Source organism: Sporothrix brasiliensis, assembly GCF_000820605.1.
Source record: "Sporothrix brasiliensis 5110 chromosome Unknown Cont17, whole genome shotgun sequence".
Classification (NCBI taxonomy): domain Eukaryota; kingdom Fungi; phylum Ascomycota; class Sordariomycetes; order Ophiostomatales; family Ophiostomataceae; genus Sporothrix; species Sporothrix brasiliensis.
This window is the reverse complement of record NW_024467136.1, coordinates 279117-305288: the sequence shown is the minus strand read 5'-3', so window position 1 is coordinate 305288 and position 26172 is coordinate 279117. Positions and strand designations below refer to the sequence as shown.

The 26172-nt window shown below is 53.2% G+C and overlaps 9 protein-coding genes across 9 annotated transcripts; 4 read left to right on the top strand and 5 right to left on the bottom strand.

The window, feature by feature from the left end:
- Positions 1 to 1541: 1541 nt before the first annotated feature.
- SPBR_02468 (uncharacterized protein) lies at positions 1542 to 3656 on the top strand (the record flags this gene model as incomplete). Its single annotated transcript, XM_040760771.1, has 2 exons — positions 1542 to 1639; positions 1724 to 3656. 2 exons carry the CDS (start codon positions 1542 to 1544, stop codon positions 3654 to 3656), a joined length of 2031 nt encoding a protein of 676 aa, XP_040620078.1.
- Positions 3657 to 4977: 1321 nt separating this feature from the next.
- SPBR_02766 (uncharacterized protein) lies at positions 4978 to 6459 on the bottom strand (the record flags this gene model as incomplete). The annotated part of the gene is made up of 1 exon (XM_040761069.1): positions 4978 to 6459. One exon carries the CDS (start codon positions 6457 to 6459, stop codon positions 4978 to 4980), a length of 1482 nt encoding a protein of 493 aa, XP_040620077.1.
- A 680-nt stretch (positions 6460 to 7139) lies between these two features.
- On the bottom strand, positions 7140 to 7361 carry SPBR_03385 (uncharacterized protein; the record flags this gene model as incomplete). The annotated part of the gene is made up of 1 exon (XM_040761686.1): positions 7140 to 7361. One exon carries the CDS (start codon positions 7359 to 7361, stop codon positions 7140 to 7142), a length of 222 nt encoding a protein of 73 aa, XP_040620076.1.
- Positions 7362 to 7674: 313 nt separating this feature from the next.
- On the bottom strand, positions 7675 to 9018 carry SPBR_02834 (salicylate hydroxylase; the record flags this gene model as incomplete). The annotated part of the gene is made up of 1 exon (XM_040761137.1): positions 7675 to 9018. The coding sequence occupies one exon, from the start codon at positions 9016 to 9018 to the stop codon at positions 7675 to 7677; it is 1344 nt and encodes a 447-aa protein (XP_040620075.1).
- A 519-nt stretch (positions 9019 to 9537) lies between these two features.
- Positions 9538 to 10721, top strand: SPBR_02929 (ketoreductase; the record flags this gene model as incomplete). The annotated part of the gene is made up of 2 exons (XM_040761232.1): positions 9538 to 9568; positions 9619 to 10721. The coding sequence occupies 2 exons, from the start codon at positions 9538 to 9540 to the stop codon at positions 10719 to 10721; spliced, it is 1134 nt and encodes a 377-aa protein (XP_040620074.1).
- Positions 10722 to 13107: 2386 nt separating this feature from the next.
- Positions 13108 to 14046, top strand: SPBR_03088 (uncharacterized protein; the record flags this gene model as incomplete). Its single annotated transcript, XM_040761391.1, has 3 exons — positions 13108 to 13330; positions 13406 to 13780; positions 13853 to 14046. The coding sequence occupies 3 exons, from the start codon at positions 13108 to 13110 to the stop codon at positions 14044 to 14046; spliced, it is 792 nt and encodes a 263-aa protein (XP_040620073.1).
- Positions 14047 to 14294: 248 nt separating this feature from the next.
- SPBR_09114 (uncharacterized protein) lies at positions 14295 to 16658 on the bottom strand (the record flags this gene model as incomplete). The annotated part of the gene is made up of 4 exons (XM_040767240.1): positions 14295 to 14977; positions 15840 to 16016; positions 16087 to 16291; positions 16398 to 16658. 4 exons carry the CDS (start codon positions 16656 to 16658, stop codon positions 14295 to 14297), a joined length of 1326 nt encoding a protein of 441 aa, XP_040620072.1.
- A 1061-nt stretch (positions 16659 to 17719) lies between these two features.
- On the bottom strand, positions 17720 to 18068 carry SPBR_03354 (uncharacterized protein; the record flags this gene model as incomplete). The annotated part of the gene is made up of 2 exons (XM_040761656.1): positions 17720 to 17905; positions 17973 to 18068. The coding sequence occupies 2 exons, from the start codon at positions 18066 to 18068 to the stop codon at positions 17720 to 17722; spliced, it is 282 nt and encodes a 93-aa protein (XP_040620071.1).
- A 4104-nt stretch (positions 18069 to 22172) lies between these two features.
- Positions 22173 to 25570, top strand: SPBR_02237 (uncharacterized protein; the record flags this gene model as incomplete). Its single annotated transcript, XM_040760540.1, has 7 exons — positions 22173 to 22382; positions 22444 to 22984; positions 23061 to 23281; positions 23350 to 24615; positions 24679 to 24841; positions 24899 to 25300; positions 25371 to 25570. 7 exons carry the CDS (start codon positions 22173 to 22175, stop codon positions 25568 to 25570), a joined length of 3003 nt encoding a protein of 1000 aa, XP_040620070.1.
- Positions 25571 to 26172: the final 602 nt, after the last annotated feature.

Sequence of the window (26172 nt, the reverse complement as noted above, 5' to 3'; positions counted from 1 at the left end):
CACAGAGTTGGTCTCAGTCCCTCAGTTTCAACAAGCTGCCTTCAGACAGCGATACCGATCTTTTCGAGCTGCTGGCATTGGATACAGGACCACAGTGCATAGGAGTGCAGGAAACACGCAATGGTGAAAAAACTGCGCAAATGATGCCAACAAGCGAGACAAGCCCAGACATTGGGTAAAAGTCGTGATGATGCAATGCTGGGACAGGCTTTCCATAGCTCGACTTACCGGTAGAGGGAGCTTCTTGTGTCAAGAGAGTTGTGAAAGAAGTGACCAGAGGAGGATGCGTGATAAAGCGTAAATGGAGAAAGGAGCGGTCGCCAGGCAAAATGATGCTCCTGGCACAAGTGAGGCTGACTTGGGTCTGGGGTGCGAAGACGTCTAGAAAGGAAAGGATTGGTGACGATGCAAACGTTTACAACGACGGCCATGCAGCATCCGGCTAGTCTCCTCCGGTAAGATGAGAAGAGGCCAAACACGGCTACAGCGGGTTGGGGCAAACGGGAAACGTGCTGGAGGCGAACGCGAGAGATCGTGAATGTTGGGAGCAGTGCCAACAAACGCAGGCTGCTGCTGGGGTGGAGGTGGTCGAGGGGTGGAGTTCAGAAGAATCCGACAGAAGGCGAGGGAGGAGACGACGAGAAAGTGGAGGAAGCGATGGCGCTGTGGCATCGGACTTTCCTTGGTGCCAGTGTGGTAGGCTGTCGCCGTCCTCTCTTTCCCTTTTTTTTTTTTTTTTAGTTGAGGTGCTTTTTTATGGGGCTCCTTCTGTTTATTTCTCAGCTTCATTGGACTGTCAACACTTCTCCACGAATCAGGTACATGTATTAGCGGACGGAGCTCCATGGGCAGTCACGTGTCCTGCAACCGTTGAGTTGCTACTACTGCAGTCGCCATGCCCCATGATGCCTCCAACTCAGAAGGGCAGGAACAACCATCTGAGCCGGGTGTAAGTGGGAAGGCGCACTTAGGAGCCAGTAGCCTCCTGCCGTAATCCGGCGGCTCTTACTTTGTCTGGAGGGAAATATTCGAACTTTTGGAAGGCACTCTCGTAGCCCCTGAGGCACATCGCGTACAAATTCAGCATCATCTTTTTCGACCACTTAGCCATACTGCAGACTAGGGATTACATTGGAGTATCTTGGTATCCCATGGCCCGCTGATGTCACTGATCGTCCACCTGATTCGTTTCCTGGATCATTTTGTCTGCCATTGGATAGGGCCAGCTGTGTCGAATGTCGCCTCTCGATGCACAGCAAAGATCTGTGGAATCCAATGTTCCAACATTCTCCGTTGCACGACCTGTTCAATGGCAAACCTACATAGTGTGGTAAGTGTGAGAATTGTGCAGTGTGTCTTGCTCGAGTGGCTGCTAGCACCAATACTAATAACACGCAGTAAGGCAAACCAAACGGGTCGGCGGAGATAGATTGCGTATGGCCGGCACAGGTATCCCAAATTTCTGTCGTCTTTCACGATTGACCGCGAACAAGGCAACGCAAGCATGTGTGCAAAATACGACAATTAACGGCAACGGCACGATGGATGATCTTACGGTAGGCAAGCGTCGGCCGCATCCTTCCAGCACAGCTCCTGCACGGCGCAGGGCCAAGGTGAAGACAGGATGTCGGACGTGCAAGTAAGCCAGCGAACCCCATGCTCAACTTGACTTCTTGCTACCCACTGTATTACCATTGCTGATTTCTTATTGTTTACACCCCAGGCTTCGAAAGGTCAAGTGCGACGAAGGGCGACCTGCCTGCTCGCGATGTGTTTCAACCGGGCGAACATGTGAAGGATACGGCATTTGGGGTGGCGGTAACAAGGCCGCAACAGCGTCCATCACTCCGGCCGCTCTCATGCTTGCCATGGGCCGACGCCAACGACAGGCCGCACAGTCTCCGCCGTGGCCGTCGATCCCGCCACCACTGTTGAATGGCACAGTCGCACCACTCAGTGCGCAGGAGTGTAACTGGCTTGACTGGTTCCGCTGGCGTACAGCGGTCAAGCTACGGGGTGCCTTCTCGATGGCTTTCTGGGACGTGCTCGTCATTCGCGCGAGCCTTGAGGAGCCTGCTGTCCTCCACGCTGCCCTTGCCTTGAGTACTGTGCATAGGCGTGTTGGAGGAGGTGAGGGCATGAGGACTGGTTCAAACGAGCGGCTTGCCGTGGCAGAAGCGTGCAGCGAGGAGTTCACTCTTCGGCAGTACAACAAGGCGATCCGGCATTTGACGGCTTCGCCGTTGATGCGAAATACAATGGATGTATCCAGTGCATCACCGGACATTGCTTCTATCCGGATCATGCTCGTGGCCTGTATGCTCTTCACATGCCTCGAGTTTATGCGCGGTCATTTTCGGACGGGGAGCACCCACCTGCAGAACGGTGTGCGGCTGCTCGACTACCTGTACGCTGGGAAACAGAAAACCTCACCAACGTCGTCTACTCTCAGCTTTAACTCGTTGCATCTGATTTGGGACAGGTGCTTCCCGGGAAACAATATCGATCCCATCGACCAGTGGCTGCTGGAAGCGTTTGCTCGCATGAACTTGCTAGCAGCGCAATTTGGTCACGGATATGCCGGGTCGATGCTGCCCACAGTGCCGCAGTATTTTTTTTCACCGGACCATCGTCTACTGACACTGCCAATCACATTTGCGTCCATCAGCCAGGCGCGAAATAGTCTTGATGCACTGGTCTACGACGTGCTTACCCTCAGGGGACAGGGCCAGGATCTCCACAAGCAACAAAATCACGACGCTAATTCGTCATTTTCCTTGTTAATTAATGGGGACTCGACATCATCGTCATCAGCATCGTCGCCATTGCCTTTGCCGTCTTCTAATGTGGAAATCAAAAGGTCCTTGGCACTTGAACAAGCACGTCTTGTTGCAGCCCTTGACGCATGGCATGCCACCTACCGGGCCTCGCGTATCAGCCTCTATTCTCGACCTGACGTCGACCTTCTTGCCCGCGTTGCATACCAGATGCTCGTGCTCTACTATGACATGGCTTCTATTCTGGCCTCGACATGTCTTGCCCCAGATACGGAACTGGCCTTTGATGCACATGCCGGGCGATTTTTGGCCATAGTGCGCAACGCCCTCTTGTTTATCCACGCAGTCAAGGACGTCCATAACTCGCAAGATGTCCATTTCAGCATCAACCCTGAGGTCGCCGAACAGCTTTGGTCTGCAACGTCACCCATAGTGTGCCTCTTCAACGCGGATGTCGGTTGGACGCCGCCGCTCTACTTTACAGCATTGCATTGTCGGGTACCTCGTATCCGGAAGCAGGCGGTGCGGTTTGTCAAGTCGATCCCCAGTCGTGAAGGGCTATGGGACTCTCAGCTTGCGAGTGCTGTGGCCGAGAAGGTCATCCGTCTCGAAACTCTGGAAGGGAAGAACGCGCAGGATGAGCCAAACGCATCGCCGTCGACTTTTCTCGACAGCGAACTATTCGAGTCCAATGGTCCCATGACTTCGCTTGTCCCTCTATCCTTATCCGTGCCGCGCATACACAATGTGCATTTCGTTTTGCCAGACAGCTGGTCAGGAACGATGACGATGACGTGCGAGAAGCGATGGGTAGATGGTCGATGTGAGGTCATACAGACGGCATTCGATCCGGCAACAAAACAGTGGCTACGAACATAGTGCGCGTAACATACTCATCCGGTCTGCGAGCAGGCTATTTTGTTGCCACTCAGTTGTCTTGTACACTGGTCACCCGCCACTACACTTGCACGAGTGCACAAACAGCACAGCGACCACGCCCTTTATGTCACAGTTGGCCAACGCAACCAACGTGGCTCATGAAAATGCTCAATGGAATGCCACAGCTGAAGCAGTTTTGCTTTCTCGCCACCATTGTATACCCATTTCACAGACGGCGTGCTTACTTGTGATGTCACGAGAAATGAAGTCATTATATATTTCTCCCCTGCCAAGAAAATGTATAAATAGTGCCGTGTCTCCTCCAGGAGACGAGCTTTATTTTACAAAAATAGTTTCCTTGCATATCAAGCTCTCAGCAAGCACAAAGGCACGACACGGCAAAGTCTCACAACAAAACACCACACCAAGAGCAAAGCAACGCCAAGACAAACGAACCACTCCCAGCCCGCCAACATGGGTCACGACGACGTCAAGAAGGACAAGGGCACGACTCCCCCGACCCCTCATCCCGCTGTGACCCAGCCGGTGGTCAAGACGGAGGACAAGGGCGAAAAGGACAAGAAGGGCAAATAGGTGGAGCCCTGCCAGCATGCCGGACTTTTGGTCGACATGATGTTCCTCCTTTGATGGTTCAAGTGTCTTCTGTTGGTCTCGGCGGCACCGGCTAAACAGCGTTCTGGAGAGCTCGGCACCTATTTTGTCAGCTTCTCGACACAACGGCGATGATCTTTCGCAGTGTATTTTTAGATAGCCGTTTTGGTCTTGCGTATTTTTCTTCCCAAAGATAGCGTTCTTCCAGTAGCTAGGACAACAATAAGAAGAAGAATACCACGCTGATCCAAGTTTGACGTGCAGCGAAACTGCTGGAGAGCGTATCTGTCTAAATAACATGTTTAAAGACATGCCTGTCGCAGGAATAATATCTAGGCGTGAATTAAGAGAACTGCACGTTTTAGTGTAAAATGTATATCATTTTTAATGTCTCCGCCAAAATGCTGCAGTTTTTGGTTTGTTTTCTTTCTTCCTTTTCTTTTTTCGCATGGGAGGGGGATGATATGCATTTTACTTCTTTCAGTTTTTCAATTTTTAATTTTTTTTTTCAATTTTTTCAATTTGTTTTTTTAATTTTAATTTTTTTTTAAATTTTTTTGCTTTAATGGGGTGTTTTCAAAAAAAATCAACCAAAAATAGGAAAATACTTATTCTTTTGAAATCCGACTTTACACTTGCAAGTCCGAAACTCAGATGTCTTGCATCTACGACTTACCCTTCTCTCACCTTTTACGCCTACGTGAACCGTCTACTTGAACAGCTTCTTGACCAAGCCACGGAAACCACCACTGCCCTTTTTGCTCTTGCGGGAGGCGCTGTAGGAGTAGTAGCGTTCCTCGACATAGCGTCCCGAGCTGCGAGGACGAGGCGAGTGGTGGCGATGGCGACGATGACGGCTACGGTAACGGCTTCCGTGGCGACCGGGGCTCTCATCGTCCCGGCTACGGCGGGAATAGTGGCGACTGCTGTGGCGCCGGCGAGGCTTGCGGTAGCGCTCCTCGGTGACCGTTATGTACGCGGGAGGCCGCTCGCGCGCGGGCGATGCACGGCGGCATCGCGAGCTGCTGCGGTACCGGACAGGGCTGTGGCCGGACAACGACTGGCGACGACGGTGACGGTGCCGGGTCGAGTGGGAACGATGACGGGGTCGGCGCGGCCGGTCGTGGCGCGACGACGAAGAGGGAGCAAGGCCGTCGCTGGGGCTGGTTGAGCGGTAGTTGTCGTCTGGGTGTACGGCCGTGACAACGTTGGCTCCACCATAGGAGACACTGCCGTAAGACGCATGGCCGCGGGAGTGGCTGCGCGACGGCGGCTGCGAGTGGCTGCGGCCAGAAATGTACGACGGGACGCAGGAAGCACTGCGGCCGAAGGACTCAAAGGGCGCGTTCGAGTAAATACTCGACGGACGTTGAGACCGCTTCGACCGATGACGAGACCGATGATGGGACCGATGACGGGACCGAAGACGGGATCGACGGTGGGAACGGCCACGGGAGCGGTTCCGAGACGCGTCCCGGTCGTAGTCAAACGCAGGACGGGCCGAAGGAGAACGTAGCCAGTCGTTTGCATACCGGCCGCGAGTGTAGTCGCGGCCAAGCGAACGGCCACGGGAAGGACCCGGCACATCGTCAGGGTGCACAGCCGTAAATACCGCCGCACCATCGATGCTGTGGTGGCTCTGGCCCCTTGCCTCGTAGCCGCTGTTCTGGGGGGTGGGGGGATACTCACGGAGATGGTTGCTTTGGAAGTCCAGGACGGACGTGGGAACATAGCCGGAGGAAAGGGGCGGGCCAGGCACGAAGGGGGGCACATGGCCACCACTGCCGCCGTAACCGCTACCAGTGCCGTAGCCAGTGCCGTAGTAGCTGCCACCGCCATGGCTCGAACGGGGACGAGGGTCCGAGCGGCTTGGAGAACGGGCCCGGCCCTTGCCCTTGTCTTTGCTCCTCTGCGGGCCATCATCGTCGTTGTCGTTGTAGTAGGCAATGGCCTTGGGCTTGCGGCGAAGCGGAGCGTCACGAGACAAAACCTTGGGCTCGTTGGGATAGTCCGGGTGGTACGCCTTGGGTCCGGTGTAGTAGCCGTTTGTGTACTCGTGCGAGTAGCTCTTCATGAAGGCATTCAAGTTGTCGATGAAGCGCTCCCCACGCGTGCGGGTGTCGGAACGGCTGCGAGAACGGCTGCGGCGGCGCGATCGGCCGCGGCGGGAGTGGTCTCTCTTGGACGGCATTGCTGCTGTGGGACGAAATGAGTAGTGGAAAGCAAAGGGGAACACTAGTCAAGGAAAGAGACTTTTCCCTGAAGAGCGCTGGTAGTTTTTTTTTTTTTTTTTTTTTAGTCTTTGAAGTTGTTGATCGGAGTGATGAGGGATGAGGAGGAGGAAACCAAGTCGCATCGAAGGCCAATGGTGCTCTGTATTATATACCTGCTGTGCGAGGCTATTGTGAACAATGAAATGCAATGTCGTGGGTGTTCATGAATGGGAGCTACAGTTTGTATGCACTCGCTTTGTTCTCGATCCAAGTGTGCAAGCTCTTTCGCTGCACTTAGAGGGGCTTTTGTTCGCGGGTAAGTAAATATTCTCACAATGAACAGCGATAACAATCAACATCTGGCATTTTTTCCGTATCGTCGAATTGTCTAGCTTATGTGATTTTGCATCTTTTGGTGTTCTTCATTCGTTATGCTCCAGTAAAAGTTACACTGAAAAATGACGTCTTTTAAAACCATTGATTTATTAACTCGGCTGTAACTCAATATTTTTATATTTTCTCAGAATTGTTTGCGATTCTCCGTTCCCCGTCTTGAACCATCGAGATAAAATGCACAGATTATCACGCCCAAGCCTTCATCACCCTTTCTGGCACATATGGTCGCTTTGGCCCGCCTGCTTCGCCCACCTTCCACAGCCTACTTGTAGGTTGGCCCGGTGGTCCACGACTTTGTGCTGGGCGGCGAGGAGGTCCCTAGCCGGAAGGAAACGGTGTTGCCCCAGGTGGGCGTCGAGCTGCTCCACGAGGACGGGAACGGCCGCGGTCCATCGCTGCGGACGGACGTCTTAGGGACCGTCTTGTTGGGGGCCACCGTGACATAGTCGAAGCTAAAGCTAAAGTTTGAGAGGTTGTCGCTCATTTTGGCAATGTATCGAATGGGAGAGTGACTTGGACAGAGAGGCGCATGTATTGGAGGACTTGTAGTCACTTTGGTGGAACAGACGTGGTTGTCCTAATTAATCAACAAAAGAAAAAAAAAAAAACGCCGGAGGAGAAACCTGCTTTATATAACACATTATTGAAGTGAGGTCACCGATGTATACGTGAATGCTGTCGTGTCGACGGCACTGAAGCAAGTATACATCGTGAGTGGCTACTCCTAGTCAAGGGCGGCTTGTTTGTCATTGGTAACGACGTTGACAGCTACCTAGGAGCGATCGCCACCTCTGTCACTACCGTGCCCCCAGAGCTGCTTCATACAGCGCCCGCACCTCGGCCTGCATCCGTTCCAAATCGTACTTCCATATCGTGTGGAAGCGCCACGTAATTTCAGGACCAAAGACGGCCGGGTCCTGGCCATGATTGGGATCCGCGCCCGGTTGTGCTCCGGGACCCGCCCACTGGAACAGGTCGACGGCCTCGCGGGTGGCGCGGACCAGCCACTGCGTGCGTTCGTAGCGGACCTTGCTGTAGGCGGACAGGGCACTGTCTACCATGGCAGGATTGTTCACTTCAGCCAGCACAGTCGACAAGGCCAGAGCGTCCTCGATACCGAACCCGGCGCCGGAGCCCAGGTGTGGGCCGGCAGCATGGGCGGCATCGCCGGCGAGGGCCACACGGCCACGATTGTACGTGGGCACGGGATGCTCGAGCATGTCAAAGATGGCCCAGCGGTCGGGTGTGTCGGGAAGGAGGCCGACGACGGCGCGAGGAGTGGACTGCCAGCCGGCCAAAACGGCCTCGGCGTCAGCACGACGGCCCTTTCCAGTGGTCTGACGGTTGGCGACGCCTGTATCGGCAGACACGTTCTGTTCGTCGTTGCTGCCGCTTGCCCGTGTAGCATCACCCCACGGCTTGTCATCGCCAATGACGACCAAGACGTTGAGCAAGGCACCCTTGGCTACCGGGTAGGTAATGGCGTGAGCGCCGGGGCCGTTGTACATGTACCGAGACGAGGCGCGGGCCTGACCCAAGGCGGCAACGGCGCCGTCAGGTCCGTCCATGGGGACGACGGCGCGGAAGCAGTACTGGTGCGTGTAGGAGGCGCGGAACTCCGGGCCAAACAGCAGAGTACGCACGCGCGACCAAACGCCGTCCGCACCAATGACGACATCGGCCGTGGCTGTAGTGCCGTCGGCAAAGGACAGGTTGACTGGACCATTCTTTGGGTCGATGACTGCAACCACCTCTTTCCCAAACTGAACGTTGGCCGGCTCGACAAGAGCTGCCCAGGCGCCCAGGATCTCCGACCGCCGCCCGCCCTGAAAGCCGTCTCTGCCCAGGTACAACTGGAAGATTTGGTCGTCTGTTGTGAAGCCGTCGATCCATTGAAAGTAGTCGAGTCCGTTGGGCGTGACGGCTTGCTTGAAGACAGCGTGCAACTGGGGGTCGATCAGCGTCATGGCGACCTCAGCGTTGGGGCTGAATCCGATGCCCGCGCCATACTCGGAAAAGCCGGCAGCACGCTCGTAGAGGGTGTGGGAAATGCCACGAGCGCGCAGGCCGATGGCTAGAACGAGGCCCGTGATGCCGCCGCCGACGATGGCAACATGAATGGGTGAAGTCTGGGCGGTCATTGTGACAGGGAGCGTCGTTGCGTTGTAGCAAACGGAGTCCAACAAGGCGGGACGTCAGCTTGAAGAACTTGATCACATTGTTTCCACTCGTATTTATGCACGAACCAGAACAAGGTGAAGATCGCCGGCAAAATCCGAGCACGTTTGCAACGAAAACCATTGTGTGTTGTACAGCAAGCACTGCGGGGCTCTGCATGTGTATCAACTCGTGGGGTTGTTTGCCGACTGCTCTCCTCTGAAACAAAGACGGTACAGTCGTCGGACGGGCGCCACTGGACGTCCGGATTGGAGTCGGGTTGCGTATGTGTGAGAGTCTGTGAGACACTGGGAGCATGCTCCGCCGCGTTTCTTCATCCAATTCTCAGCAGTTCATCGTCGCAAAATAAAATGGCATCTCAGACGCCATATTGTCGTCTGCTTCCATAGAGCGACTTGCCCTTTTCAAGGTCCTTGTTCAGTGTTTTGCAACCGCTTGATTGTGCTAATTTGAACAAAATCGAGCCTCACACCAACGGGACCATGACCAACAAAGGCAACGTTCTTCTCACAGGTACGCAGACCCTCTGTCACGGCTGGCCCCACCCGTCACTGACCTTGCAGGTGGCTCGGGCTTCATTGCCTCGCATGTCCTAGATATCCTCTTAGACCATGGATACGCCGTCGTGACAACGGTCCGCACAGCCGGCAAGGGAAAAGCGGTGCTGGCGTCACTTCCCGAGGCACGAAGGCACCTTGTGTCGTTTTCTCTCGTCGACGACGTTGCAAGGGAGGGTGCCTTCGACAACGTCCTCCAAAGCAGCCAGTTCGACTTTGTCATCCACACTGCCTCGCCGTACCAGCTGCGCGTCGAAGATCTTGTGCGTGACCTCTTGGACCCAGCCCTGCGCGGAACGACCGGTCTCCTGCGGTCCGTCCAGACGCTGGCGCCGTCGGTGCGTCGCGTGGTGCTGACTTCGTCGTCGGCCGCGATGCTCAACCCTGCGCACCATGCTGCCGTGTATGACGAGTCCTGCTGGCGACCAATGACGTGGGCCGAGGCACAGCTTCCGCACAATGCGTACGAGGCAAGCAAAGTGTTTGCCGAGCGGGCAGCGTGGGCGCTGGTCAATGGAAGCGACGACGTGGAGACGGCGACGGAGACGAAAACGACCGGCGGTGGCAGCCGGGCGACGTCGTTTGACCTTGCCGTGATCAACTGCACATACACATTTGGGCCGGTCCAGCGATGGCTCGCCAGTTCGGACGCCGTCAATGCATCCAACCAGCGGATCCGGGATTGTGTGCTGGGGCTGTGGAAGACGGCCCACGGGAACGGAGCTGCCCAAGTGCCGCCCACGCGCCCCGTCTTCACGTGGGTGGACGTCCGCGATGTGGCGCTGGCGCATGTGCGCGCAATACAAGTCCCCAGCGCCGGTGGACAGCGCTTCTATGTCGTTGGTGGGCACTTTAGCAATGGGCAGCTAGCGAACATTGTGCGAGAAGGCTGGATGCAGGCGGGCGGCGAGAGGGCCGCCATGGCTGCCGCACGTCTCCCATCCGCAGAGGAGACGCCTGACGACCTGCCGGCGGACGTCTACCAGTTTGACAACCGGCGATCACGGGACGTGTTGGAGTTGCAGGAGTACCGCAGTCTGACCGAGAGTGTGCTCGACACGGCAGACTCGTTGCTGGCGTTGGATGCGAGATGTGGTGACCGAACATGACGGTCCGGCGATGTTGTGGCGTTGGCGAGCGTTGTGACGAGAGGGGAAGGGGTTGCAGACGGATGTTTTGTTTCTGGGAAATAATTCGAAAAATAAAAACCATCACGGGGACAAACACGAAACAATTTGACAAACGGGGAAGGAACGGTGATGGAACAGGCGGGGGAGGTGCGACTAGTGTTTTGCGGGTCCCGGTGATTGGCGTCCCGGGCGGCTCGAGAATGCCGTCGTCCACAGATCAGGCGGCCTTTCGGTTACAACACCGTCACGGGTCTAGAATCGGTAGAGCGCCACTATCCCCTGTGTGCCTTGAGTATGGCTGTCTATGTCGGGCGCCCACCAATCACCGCAGCACCAGCAGCTGTTGAAGGATGTATTGAGAGTTACTGGGGCAGTTTACGTTGGCGCAGGCTTTTCTTAGCATTTTGCGATGCACATTGTCCTTGTACGAATTATGGCATACCAGAGTGTCGGAGGAGCGCCGTTGACCGGGTCGACTTGCACAGAGACAGGACCACTCTGACGCTGCCGTAATTCCGTGATGTCCGGGAGTAAACGTGTATAAAGGCAGGACTGCCGGTTCCGGAGTGGCCGTTTGAATTTAGTAGATAGGATGTACAAACGAGATCCGCTCTGCCTTCACGTCGGACGACCAGGTCACCATTGCCGCCATGGACAAGCTGCCCTACATGAACACCTGTCTCGAGGAGGGTCTGCACATGTTCCCGCTGGCGCCCATTGTCTTCTTGCGCAGCGTGATTCGTGAGTCGTGACGAGTCTATCAAAAGGTAGTCGACGAGGTGGACGGTATCTACGATGACGAGAAGGAGAAGGCGGAAAGCAAAGAAGAGTGTTGTGTGAGCGAAAGGAATAGATGGTAGTCACGGCAGTTGAATGAGTCGACTCGGCTCAAGCTGCATTATGGTACTAGCAAGCTCTGAGCGAGCTCTGTTATCAAAAATCTTGGCTTCAAGCAACGATTCGTGAGACGTCGACATCGAATATACAAACGTGCAATCCAGGAAATGGAAACCACGCATACGCCATATATGCCATGAGCATGTATGTTCATACACGTCTTTCTCCCGCGGCTGTTGTTGCAGCCGCAAACAGGGGTGTGAAACAAAGTTTGTGCCAAGCTTTGGGATCCAGATGGGCCGACGAGACGGGGCAAGGGGAAAGAAAAAAAAAGAAAAAAGGACAAAAAAGGGCCATCACAAAGACAACAAAAGAAGGAAGACGGAATATGGCAATACAGCGAATCTCCAAACAAATCTCTTGGCAAGACCGTTTCAAAGTGCCCGGTTGGCACTTCCTGTTCTTGAAAAAGTGCTCTGTCGTGGACAGACGAAATCCCTCGACCGTCGCCTGGCTGCACATCCACGGGATGCCAATGTCAATCTTGGCTCCTTGGTTCGTACAAGTCTTGGCTGACTTTATTTTATGGGTTTCAACGAACGCCTATCAGGAAAGAACCTTGGATTGTTACAGTACTGCAAATTTGCAAGGCTCTGGAACGACGCATGTCTGCAATCGTCTTGTTTTGTCTGTGACAGTGTTGGACTGGGATGCATTTGAGTTGAATTTAGTTCAGTCGAGAAGTAATGGCAAAGAGAAACTATGCTTAATACGCCTTAAAAAACCCCAAAAACGGAAATCCAAAAAACGGAAAAAGCGAACCAAAGTCCAAGCGGCCGTACCTGTCCCGGCCCTTGTTTGAGTTGTCCTTAGCCCTGGCCTTGCGTGCCCTGCTGCTGCTGCAGATCAAACACAAGAGACCGGCAGCCAGAGAGGCATCCTTGTTACACACATATGACTGCGCAACCTGCCTTCAATATCGCCTACCATTGTAGTTTTTCTACAACAGCGATCCATCCCATACGCACACCGTAACGTCGTCTGTAACAAGAAATCTCAAAACCAGCGATCTACAGGCGGTGCAAACGGGAGGGCAAGTAGGCATGAATAGACGAGCATGCTGGCTGGTAAATCCACAGAGTCTACTGTGTCCAAGCAAGAGCAAAGTAGACGTGCAGGTAGCCATCCCTCGAATCGCCGCCGAGGTTATTTGAACAGCGGCGCACCACGTTCCATGTTGCCCTTCTCATCTTATCTTTTCCCTTCGTTCCATCTCCTCTTGTCTTGGCTTCGTATTGATTCATCGTCATTCGTAGTTCAATTTTACGTGCAGTTTTGTTTTCTTCGAGGTGAGTTTGCCAAGGGCAATCGATAGATATCCTGACGGTTATCACTGACGAACAAATGTTCTAGCTGTGCTCGATTACTTCGTTTCTTATCGCCGGTCGACTATCGTTTGCATCTTGTCTTACGTTCTTTTTTATTCGTTTTTTTTATCTTTGTACCATCTTTCATCCCCATCGCCACCATGAAGTACATCAGCACCCTCGTCGTTCTTCTCAGCGCCAGTGCCTCGCTCGTGGCCGCTGCTCCCAAGGGCAACAAGAACGACAACAACAACAATGGTGCCAGTGCTGCCCAGAACGCCGCTGCTCAGGAGAGCGTCAATGCTGCGGCCAACAACGGCTCTGGCGGCATCAAGGCTGCCGACAACGCTGCTGAGGCTGCTGCCCTCGTAGCTGCTGGTGATCGTACGCCTTCGCCTGCAACTATAACAAAGTATTCATTCCTGTCTTGACGCTGTAGCTCTCGCTAACAAAAACAAGTCGGCGCCGCCACGACCGGAGCCATCTTCTCCTCGATTGACGCCCAGTTCAAGGCCTCGGAAGCCGCTGCCACGGCCACCGCTGCTGCTGCTGCTGCTGCGGTCAACACTGGTGCTGCCAACGCGCAGGCTACAGCCGCAGCCGCGGCCGGTGCCAACGCAAATGCCGCCAAGGGCAAAGGAAAGGGCAAGGGCAAGGGCAAGGGCAAAGCGGCCAAGGCCAATGCTGCCAAGAGAAACGCCGCCAAGGGCAACGCCGCCCAGACCGCCGCGAATGCCCAGGCCAGCGTCAACGCCGCCGCCAACAACGGCGCTGGTGGTATCAAGGCCGCCGACGCGGCCGCCGAGGCTGCTGCCCTTGTGGCAGCTGGTGATAGTGCGTATTCCTCCATTTATGGCACTATGAAAAAGAAAAAGGAGCGTCAGCTAACAAAATTAATCAAAACAGTCGGTGCTGTGACGACGGGTGCCATTTTTTCGTCGATTGACGCTCAGTTTAAGGCGTCCGAGGCGGCGGCCACGGCAACGGCCGCTGGTGCCGCCAACAACGCTGCCGGCAACGGCCAGGCACAGGCCACGGCCGCCGCAACTAACAAGGGCAAGGGCAAGGGCAAGGCCAACGGCAAGGGCAAGAACAACTAAAAGTGTACTGATTCTACCACACTTGTCCAGCAGGCATATCTTATTTCATTCTTTCTTTTGCTCCTTTCCTCTTAACTTTTGGTTAGATTACTGAAATTTTGATTTACTGTTCTTCCGTCTATTGTACATATCCTCAGTTGTGTTTCCATGATATAAAATAAACAATAAATCCCAAACGAAACTAACACTAACATGGATATCTATGAATCAATGGCCCGGGGGACGGATGGCCTCTGTCAGTGTCAAACTTATGATGCCGACGGTAATGGTGTCTGCGAATGTGGCGGCGGTGGTAAACGCGTCAGGCGTCTTAGGTGGTCCGTTTTCCACTTGCTTGTCCTATTGCTCTCGGCCGTGTCTAGACGGTCGCCACGTACCGCACGAACATAGTGGCGGTCCTCCTGATAAAGAGGATCGGGCAGCATGTTCCCATCGCCGTCAACACCTTCGGCTTCAGGGAATGGAATGACGTTCGCTCGAGAGATGCGTCCATAAGTGAAATCGGGAACGCCCCCAGTCAGCATGTTGTGCAAATTCCGGAGAGCCTCGTCCGTGAACTGGTCCTGGTCGCGGCTTTGGAGGCTATCGACCTTGTACGGCTCGTCTGGCGGCTGGTCCAGCTCGTTTAGTTTGCGCTTTGCAATTGTCCGGAGTTCTGCTAGCTCAATCCGGTCCGCTGGTCGATGCCTCATCATCATGCAGACACAGTCAATCAGATCTTCATCAAGAACGCCCTTGGTTTTCGAGTTTGGATGCTGAGCGGTGCCATTGTACGCCAACAACGTGGCGTACGTCCACATCCACCCATATTTTAGGGTTTTGTCGTAAGGCATGATATCAATTCCTACCTCGGGTTTCAGCCGGTGGGCTTCAAGCTTATCGAAACTAGGGACCAAGGCAAAGGCTGCTGCTCTGTCGTTCGCTGTCGAATCTGGGACCAGGGCGTTTCTTAAAGCTAAGTACACGTTGTGGACGGCATTTGCGGTGTTGTCGTGATCAATATCTTGTAGGGGTGAATGCGGGCGTGTCCTTCTTTTAACGCAGTACAAAACTGGAACAGGCGGATGCAAGGGCGGTTCTAGAGAGATAAGGCTGACCATGGCCTAAATTATGGTAAGACCAATGTTCAATATTTCGATGCGAAGATGTACCTTAAGACACTTACCTGGCCCATCTGATAGACATTCATGCCACTACCGTAGTTACCGGCTGTCCAATTCTCTTCGTCACCGGTTGTATGGACACCGTCGGGGTAGTAGTCCCATTCATCGGAAAATTGTTCCTGTAAAACGTGCTTCTGGTTAGGTATTTGATGCACATATATCTGCGCAGAGGAGAATAACAGTCCCATGTCCGACATACAGGTCCTAGGTAAGACCGCTTTCCTGAGCGGCGCATCTTTTGCATCTCGTCGTTTGACCTATGTGATGAGCGAAGAACAGTCAACAACAGCTACAATAACAGTGGCATTGGCAGCGTTTATACGGAAAGTAAACAAAGGTTTCGGTGACAACCTACGTAGATTTGATTTCCCTTACAGTACGGGCTAAGCCCATGTCAGAAACCTAGAAAAGAGGAATGGCTGGTCAGTGTATAGCCCACAAGAAGGCCCAGACAATGTCTACTACAGTGTAGCAGAACACACACACCTTGAATATCGGGAAATTTTTGTGCTTGTCGTCATTCCCGCCCAAAAGAACTTGTATAGAGTTAATAAGCTGCTTCAATTTCCGGTGATCGGTACATGCAGGGACGCGGCATGGCCAACGCAGTGAAACGGGGTGGAGACGTACTGTTATTCGGGTCGATATCAAAATGAACAACGGCATCGCTGTCATCGAGATCTCGCGGTATCCTTTCGGTGTCTATTTTGTGGGCCAGCGCGTTGTCGTAAGTAGGGGCTGTACTCGGAATAGCATCAGGCCGAATAATGTTCCGGGGGTACTTCAACGCAATAAGTTGATGGGCCACTATTTGTTGTTAGTTAAAATACGTCCGAAGAAGTGGTACGACGATACAAAAATCATTATAAGAACGCACGGCAGCTCAGTATCCGCCATTGACCACGCGCTGGAAGTATCATCCCCGTCGTGCGTATGCGTGAAATGTAGTCATCCAGACTTCCATGGTTCATGAACTCGGTAAACATGATGTCATCGGCTGTGTCCAGGCGGTCAAGTTTAAAATGCACGATGCGACGCTGTGTCTTCTTGTATAAATTCCTCTTTACAAGATCGGCCGAGATCTTGTGTGTATGGTAAATTTGGACAACATGCCGACATCCTTGAAATCGCTGTACATAGGTTAACCTTGTTGCCTGTCCATGTCGTGGCCGGAATGGACATACGTACCTTCAAATGCTCCTTCTCTTCGGAGAGGCTCGTTTCATCGTCCAGCACGGCCTTGACCACAAATTGAATCGGCTTTTGGACCCGTGACGCCCGTCTTCTGACTTGATAAAGTGCCGTGACACCGAATCCACCTTGTCCAAGGACCTTCTGGAAACGTAGCCCGGTTTCGTTTAGAAGTCTTGAGATACCATTCATCTTCTTTTTCATGTCTAGAGGTGGAAGTTCTGGTGGCATCACCGCCCGTCTGTTGTGAGTGCCCATCCGTAGGAATGGTACCCGACTTTGCGCTTTTTGCCTCCGGTCGCCAGGAGGGTAAAAGTCGCCGTCTGCATTATAGTTTGCTCGAGGCCAAATAAGAACCGACGGCTCCTCCGACACATACTGTCGATTTTTTTGGCATTTGCTCCACCGGCTCTCCGTCAAGTTGTTGCTGAGTCCAGGCCACACTCCGGGATTGGGAACTTTACACAGGGCGATGTCAGCAACGTGATCAGCAGAACGAAAATTGGCGAAAGAACCCTCTGCGTAGTATTTCGCGAAATACACTGCCAAGCTTCGACGCCTCTTTTCAGCACTGGTGAGATTGTTGTACTTTTGTCGCAAATAGTTTGCGATAAATATGGCCAATAGTAATGGTCCTTGCTGCCCTGGCCCTTGCTGCCCCGGTCCTTGCTGCCCTGGTCCTTGCTGCTGTGCTTGCGGTCCTTGTTGCTGTGGTTGTGCACCTTGTGGAAGTAGGGACATTGGCGCGATCACCAGCGGTCCTTGATTTCCGGGCGCTGCTGGTGCGGTTACTCCGAATGCAGCTGGGGATGACCGCCACCTCTGGACGGAATCATTGTCCGCGACAACTGCAAGTCCCGCTCCGTCACCCGGAGGAGCTTGCTGAGGAGCCACCGCGGGCTGTGCTACCGCTGGTACCGGAATATGTACCGGACCTGGTACTGCCGCCGCCGCATTCTCCAAGAGCAATACAAAACTCGCCACGGCATGTTCAGCTTTTGATAAGACGGCTTGGTCTTGTGCGGGCAGCTTTTTCTGAAAATTTTCCATCTTCCGCTGTCGTGCGCCCTTGCCCTTTCTGTGCGGTGCGGTAGAAGCGCTGTGGAACTCGGATTTCAAAAGGTTCAGGTTATCGAGTACGCCGACGGTGGTGTTGTCAGGGAAGTTCCCTTTCTTCCACATATTTTGTGTGTCCAGAATGTTGATAAGATCCACAAATAGAGTCATGAGCTCGGCAAGAGGAGGCGATGGCACGCATTTCAGGCGATTTTTGTTACTCTTCTTCCACTGAATCACATACTGAGCGGCAGGCAGTAATTTTAGGTGTGGAGGCGGTACCGGTACCGGTGGTGGTGCTGGTGCGGGTGCCGGTACTCCTCCCCCGGGCGGAGGTAGTACTTGAACTTGCTGTGGCTGGCCTTGTTGTACTTGGTGAGCTCCGCCAGGTGCTGGTCCGCCTGGCCCTCCTGGCCCTCCTTGTGGTCCTTGGGCAGGCGCCGGAGGTCCTGCACCAAGTGCACCCAGTATCAGTGCCGGTGCTCCTGCGGCATGTGGCTGTGGCTGCGGCTGGACTTGGGGTGGCTGTTGTGCCGCTGCCGCCACTGCCGCCACTGCCGCTGCGGCGGCGGCGGCGGCGGCGGCGGCGGCTTGACGTCTGGTCTGCACCATGTTTATCGTCCGTTGCTAAGCGTGTTGCGGTAGGCCTGGAGGCTATTGCAGTCTTGATGCTTGTTGATAATGCTTGGTAGTTGGTATTCTATGAATTTAACGAGAAACGTCGAGACAGCTGGTTTGGTACGCTAGGTTTGCGTGAAGGGAAGATGAGTCGACCGTGCAAAGATGAGTTTTAATGTGAGCATTTTCGCAAAATTGTTGAAGCTCGAAGAGGTGCTGCGGTCGACTCTCAAATCCTTTAAGGGAAAGGAAAATCACCAAAGATTAACAAGGGGGAGATGTTGTGGCAACAAACGTTTCCGGGGAAGGTGCGATCGCACGAACTGAGCTGCAAAAGGCAAGCGCGAAGAAAGCAAAAATACGCCTCATAATCCAATCCCTTTCCGGCCGTTTGTCCCAAATGGGAGTGGCAGTTGGTTCTTTCAACGTCTATCCTTCTTGGATAATTGTATTCTGCATGCGTTTGGAACAGTATCGGTTGGTGCAGTCGACAAGTTTGTCGATGTGATCTTATTTCAACCAGGGACTGCAACGGTGGTCATCCCTTTTGCGATACGTAGAATAGTGTTCATTTCTTATGCCCTTATCGTTTTTATTTTATGTAAATATTTGTTTCTGAATTAGAGAGAAATAAATAAATATGCCTCTCAAGAGCATTAAAAAGCAAGTGCTTTTACTGCGAGGACTGAAGACCCCAACATGTGCGGTAGGGTGAAGCCCAAAATGCGTCCGGATCGGGCTAAGCCATGCTGTTGCGTTTCTAGAAACCTGTCTCTGCAACGTTTTTGGACAGTTTTATTCTACGAGCTGTGTTGGTGCGGCAATTTTCTTTGTCTTGTTTACACTCAATGCCCACCCAACATCTCCAGGGCGTAAACGAAACTAATTGGGAAACGAGAACAAACAAAAGCTTCTTGGTCATGTTGCCGTGAGCACTCTGTTCTGTCCCTTTTCTGCGGGCATACGACTTGTTCTCCTAAACAACAGAGTTACTTCTACATGCACGTGGTTTAATTTTGTCAATTAATCTCGATCCCAAGTATCTCAATGTCAACCTGTCTCTTGGAAGCGTTGAAATTAGAAAGGACCGCATAGACAGACATTGTCAGGGCGGCATATGATGGCATTTAGCCTGTGTTTTGCTGTTGTTGGGTAATGCCCCTGTGTTTGTTGCGTCGTGATACAAGATGAATGACTTACACGACCAAAAAATCACAACCCTTAGGATCTGGCAAACGGAATAGACAACGCTCTGAACTCAACAATTACCCACAAACTTTTCAAAGTCAGAATCTCAAGATACTGTATGGCAATAGCAAACCTTGTCGGTGTTTCAAAGTTCCGACATGATCGTAGCTGAGACTGACGGCGTGCTTCTAATTGGCAGCCATTTCTGGATCCCGGCATCGGGGCCTGTTCGGCAACATACTGTGTCGATTTCAACAAGATAAAGGACGGGAGGATCGTTAGAAGAGCCGCCCAGAAACGCGGCACAATCTTGTCTTGCTGTGTGGACGATGTCACGCAGACAAAGCTGGGGGCGGCAGGGACGAGTGGGCCGGAGAATTAAAAAGGAGATATCGCATCGCCTGCTCATCGGACGGGATGATGTGCAGCAAACAATTTTCATTGAATGGTCGGAGGAAGCGTGAGGAAATTGTGCAAAGACGGACGTGGCGGGCTCAACGCAACATCGTCGGACGCGGCACAGCTACAATTTATTTTGCAGGCTACCGCTCGTAAAGACAGAAAGGTATTGGTGCCAACTCCAGACGCAGGTGTGCGAATGACTAAAGCGGCTGGTGATGCAACACAGTTATTCTGTTCAGCGCACTGTCCCAGAGCTGCTACAGCTATCACAGAGGATGGCCACGTACCGCCAAAGTCCGTTATGTCCGTGGCGGCTGGTGCCTAAAAACGCACACACTTCGACGACAGCCTAACCCAGAAACGGGGGATCGAAGTGAAGTTGAGGTAAATTGTATTCTAGTCGCCTTCTTTGGCGCCTCCGTGTTTCTTCGGCTAAAGCAATATGATATTTCGTATGCCGCTCCAAAGAGGCTCTTCTTTGGCAATCTTCAGAATAGACATGAGACAGGGCGTTCCGAGAGCCGCATTGCGGGAATGGAGTGTGGCGTATGGTCATGCTTTGTAAGGTTTTTGCCATATCGCAGACCAGCTGCGGACGAAATAAAACGGTGAGACGATTTTACAGTGCTCACACCGTTAGTTTTCTCCCGCCATGATCGTCTCTGGCCAGGCTTCCAGTGTTTCCAGACCATTTGCCCACTCCACAACGACGCTTGGGCTCCCGCCTTCGCCCATTGCCATTACCTCGAGCCTTCCAGTCAAAGGGCACATTCACACAACGATGAATAGGACATGTGTCATTGGGCAGCCTTTGGTAGAAGTTTGCGAGGAGACGTCTCATAGCCTATTGCTTATTTCTGCGCCCTTCTCTCGTCCCGTGTCTTGACGACGACACCGGTGCGTATGTTTTTCCTTCATGTCGGCAATTGTATCTTACCAGCGGTCGAGCGACGGCTTACTATGCGGCACAGGCGGATCATTTTGTCAATGAAATGTTTCTTGTTCGCAGGGGGATAGTCAGCGATACGAAATTAAATCTCTGAAAATCATTGTTGTGTGAATAAAAGGGAAGGAGAAAAGAGTTGAGGTGACGTCTAAAGGACGTTCTTGCCATTCCAGATAACTCCCATGTAGTTCGCGACATGTGTACAAAACAGGAAAGGGACGTTGCCCTCCACATGCTCGCTAAACTCGTATTTCGCATGTACATATTCGCTTTCGCATGCCAAGGTGCCTCCCCGTCTAGTTGTGTTCCTGTTAGTCCAGCCAAACCTTGATCGCCCCTTCCCTGCCTGTCGGGAAACGGTAATAGTCGGACCCCGACGTTGGGGGCAGAGGTTATTTCAACCGTAAAACGTCACCACACAGTCGCGCCTTCTTCGTTGGGGTGGTGTCCGTGGCGCACACCTACCGCATCGGTATGAGGTAGTAGAAACGGTATGCCGTAATCCGTTCCATGCTCCTGCCAGCCTGGTCAACCAATGTCTTTGGGTCGTACCTACTTCGACTGTCTCGTTTCGGCATCGCATTGTGCCTGCCAACTGTCGAGTTCTCGCGAATGACTCTCCGCCCTCTCACTTATTTCAACACAATGGCATTTCAATGCCTCCTCTCACGTACCTCACGCATCACTCCTTCGTACGCGCGCGCCCTTGTTTGACGGAGTCCACATTTGCCTTGCGAGACGACAATGCTTCTCGGCAGAACTGCATGTGTCGTAGCTTGCTCCGATCATCCACGGTCCGATCACACCCACCGCTCATTGAGCGCCGCGCAAAACATCCTGAAAACAAAACACACACCCACGGATTTTAAACATACCCGAACCAGACAGACAAGGGACGACGCCGAAGAAACAGGGCTCGGCAGACATCCGCAGGACCTTGGGAGAAGGCAAAACTAGCTGAATCCTAGGGTGCATGCAGTATTTGTCGTCGGCTCGTCAGCGCCATTGCGCATCAACACATCTCTCAGATCTTCAGGCTACATCGCCACCTGTCTTATCCCCAGTTCGTCTACCAATACTTTTCATACTGGACCTCGACTTGTATCGTATGGTATCGGCCGTTTGAGTCCCGTCGGCCGTCGATCTTAACCTTACTCCGAGCCCGTCCCCTATTGCACCCTTCAATCGTTTCGAGAGCTTTCGCAACTTGCTTTTGAGACAGTTGAGACAGATGTGCCTTTCTCTAGATTTGCAGTCCCCTCCTAACCTCTGATATACATTGCAACCACTTCATATAGATCGTGTCACCCGTCCAACCCCGATTCCTTTACATTGTACTCCCTCTACCCCCTCTCTATTCTGTTTTCTTATTTGTTGTTTCTTCCAATCGTTGGTAATCTTCCCAATTTATTTGAGGCATCCATTGTTTCTAGAAGGTATCCAATATCAGCGACGTACCCATCCGACAAACTTGGAGCTTGGAGCCTACCGCAATCACAAGGGCAATCACTGGGCGGACAGGAGGCAAAGGTTACCCTCCACAACAAGCTCCTCCGTCGGTCATGGTCCGTTGTGCAAACGACGGGAGCTTTGGCCCCGTCTTGACACCTGGGCCGGACTGCTATAGCTTCGACTTCACACTCACGTTCGAGGACTGCATTCTCTCGATTGCACCCTGCAGCATTACCTTACTGTTAGCCATCGTGCGAATCTATTATCTTCTCAAGCGCAATCCACTTGTCCGCTGGCCGCTCTTGCTGGCCTTCAAGCTGGTAAGCTATTCTTTTGGGGCACTTGTGCACTCTCCACATGCTTTTGGGATGTACCACTAAGACGACGACCAAGCTTCTCTTCGTTGCCTTGCTAGGCGTTCAACTAGGCATTGCCGTTCTCCTCGGCACCAACAGGGGCTTCCATACACACACCACTCTTGCATCGAGCGTCGTGAGCCTGTGCACAACTGTTGCGCTGACAGTACTCTCCGATCTGGAGCATGTGCGCTCCGTCCGTCCGTCCTACCTTATCCAGAGTTTCCTCTTCATTTCCATCTTTTGCGACTTGCCACGCATCCGCACACAATGGATGCTGCCAGACAACGCCACTGTGGCACCCATCTTTTCGGCCGCATTTGGCCTCAAGGTGCTTCTGATGTTTGTTGAGTCCATACACAAGTACAGCCACTCCACTCTGGCCAACGACAAGATCTCGCCCGAGGAGATACAGGGCGTCTTTGGTGATACATTGTTCACGTGGCTGAACCCTCTCTTTTTTGAGGGATACAAGCGCAATCTGACCATGGACGACCTCTATCCTGTTGATAACGGACTTCGTGGCCAGACTCTATATGACCGTTTACAAAGCCATTGGCTGAAAGGTAGGGCAGTCTGCTGTATCCCGTACCATTTGCATTCGCGTTCCATCTTTAGCCGACATCCACTTACACAACGTAGCAAACTACAAGCGCAAGCACTGTTTGACATATGCGACACTCAAAACATTTACACCAGAGCTAGCCATGGCATTTGTTCCCCGCATCGGCTTGATGGGCCTCAGTCTGTCCCAGCCGTACCTTGTCAGCGCAGCCATCAACTACATCGACAACGCTGATCGGCCAAAGAGCTACGGGTACGGCCTCATCGGTGCCTACGCTGTAACTTACATTGGTATTGCGGTACGTTGTAACCTTTGTCTTTTTTGTCTTAGCATGCAACGCTTTTGGATGGCTTCTAATGCCGACAGTTAACCACTCGTTGGTACATGCACATTGCTTTCCGTACCATGGCCAAGATTCGGGGCGCCCTGGTAACAATCATCTACAAAAACATGTTGGCCATCCGTGCCGAGACTGGCAACTCGTCAGCGGCGCTGTCCCTTATGAGTACTGATGTCGATCGCATCACCTTCACGACTTTCAATATTGTCGACTTGGCCCCGAGCGTGGTACAACTCGGCATCGCCCTAGGCATTCTCGGAACCGAACTAGGCGGTAGCAGCGTTGCCCCCATTATTCTCTGTCTCATTTGCGGAATCATCGCCGCACGACTGGGCAAGATGATCCCGCCGCGTCAGCGACGCTGGATGGCGGCCATTCAGAAGCGGGTCGGCATCACGTCTGATATTGTCGGTTCCATGAAGGGCGTCAAGGTCGCCGGTCTCAACGAAAAGGCCGAGCAGCAAATCCAGGGCCTCCGCGATTACGAGATAGACCAGTCCACTGCTTTGCGTAAGATCCAGGTGTGGAATCTCCTTCTCGGTATTGCCCCGTCGCTGCTTATGTCGTCCGTGACGTTTGCCGTCTATGCCATCGTGCAAAAGGTGTCTGGCGACAGTCAGTTTGGCGTCGCCCGGGCCTTTACCGCGCTAAGCGTCTTAAATGTGCTCATTGCGCCGGTCATGACCATCACATCGGCTTGGACGAACTTGGCCTCGGCTCTCGCCTGTCTTGATCGCATCCAGGCCTTTTTGATGAAAGAGAAGCGCGAGGACTACCGCATCCTGCTGCCACGGTCAGACTCCGGCTCCTTTACGACGCGCGATTCAGCCATGCTAGGTGCAGACAACGCGTCAGAGAAGTCGGCTAGCAAGGACAAGCAGCCATTGATCAAGGTTCGAGAGGGCACTTTTGGATGGAAAGCCGATGCGCCGCCAGTACTCAAAGACGTCGACATCGACATTATGCCGGGCGAATTGACACTTGTTATCGGCCCCGTGGCTTCCGGCAAGTCGACACTCCTCAAGGCGCTCATTGGTGAATGCCGAAAATTCAAAGGCGCCGTCGAGTTCACCATTCCGGAAGAGGTAGCGTATTGCGACCAAGACGCCTGGCTGCTCAACCGGTCGATAAAAGAAAATGTGCTCGCATACGAGCCGTACAACGAAGACTTCTATGAGCAGGTCATCCATGCTTGCCAGTTGGTCGAGGATATTGAGCAGTTCCCAAAGCGCGATGACACCATCATTGGCAGTAAAGGTGTCTCTCTGAGTGGTGGTCAAAAACAGCGTGTGGTACGTACAGTGCAATTGTACATGTTGTCCCTACATCTGGTTGCAGTTTGCTAATTTCACCAGGCTCTTGCTCGTGCTGTTTACAACCGGAAGCCCATTGTCATTCTCGACGACATCTTGAAAGGGCTTGATGCTGACACGTATTCGAAATGCTTCACTGCCACGCTTGGGCCGGAAGGACTCCTGAGAAAGAACCGAACATCCGTCGTCCTTGCCACCCACAATAGTAGGCCGTCCATTCACCCCGTCCGTTTCCTCGCGTGCTGATGTGCTAACCATAAAGTCCAACTCCTACCCCATGCCGACCAGATTATTGTCCTGGACGAAGGCGGCCGCGTCACGGAGCGGGGCAGTTTCGATCACCTCAATTCAAGTGACGGCTTTGTTGCTGCCCTGGGCCTCAAGAAATCTGCTATGGACGCCGCCGCGATCCGCGATGCCCTGGACGTTGAGATAGAACTCAAAGAAAAGGAAGCCATCATTGAACGCATCGCCTCGGCCAAGGCGATGGGCCGCAAGCGGTCCGGTGCGGGCGGTCCTCCGGATGCTGTCCCGTCCGACAACGCGTCACGTGGCAAGCGGAATGCCGATGCCATGTTCTCATATCTCAGGTCTCTGGGTGGCACGGCGTTTGCCCTGTACGCCGTCTTTACTCTCTGCGACATTGGCTTCCGGACAGCCCAGCGTGAGTCTCGCGATTGCGGTGCTGCTTGTATTCGAATGACTGCAGACACTAACCTCGCTTCTCTTTCTAGCCGTGTGGCTCAATGTTTGGACGGCCGCAAATGAAGAGCACGCTGACAGTCGTGTCGGCTACTACGTCGGCATCTACGTCCTCTTCGGCGTATTGAACGTTATATTTATGGCCGCTGAATTTTGGACGTTTCTGATTATCATTGTGCCGCATTCAGCCAAAGTCCTCCACAGGAAGATTCTCGTCGCCGCTATGCAGTAAGTTGCTGGTGTCTCTGCGGTCTATTGAGGCAACTCGTACTGACTTTCTTTAGCGCGCCGTTGGCATACTTTGTTGCTACCGACGCTGGTGAAATCGTAAACCGGTAGGTTCTCTCGACAGCCAGATCAGTTTCCATGACGATGCGCGCTGACACACCCACAGATTCAGCCAGGATATGACGCTCGTGGATATGCAGCTTCCTTTTTCATTTATGATGTGCTACGGCCGTACGTATCTCCATTGCATGAATATCTTTTCGCAAAAGTACACTAACCGCTCCACAGAACTCATCAGTGCCGTCTCTCAAATCATCCTGACATGCGTAGCATCGGGCTACCTCGGTATTATTGTTCCCGTCCTTCTCGTTGTCCTGTACTGTGTACAGAAGTTCTACCTTCGAACGTCTCGCCAAATGCGTCTCCTGGATCTCGAAGCCAAATCGCCGCTCTACTCGGACTTCATCGCGTCTTTCTCGGGATTAACAGCACTACGTGCTTATGGCTGGACGAAGGATGCCGAGAACGAGAGCCTGCGCCGGTTAAACGAATCGCAAAAGCCGTACTACCTCCTGTATTGCATTCAGCGATGGCTCTCACTCGTTC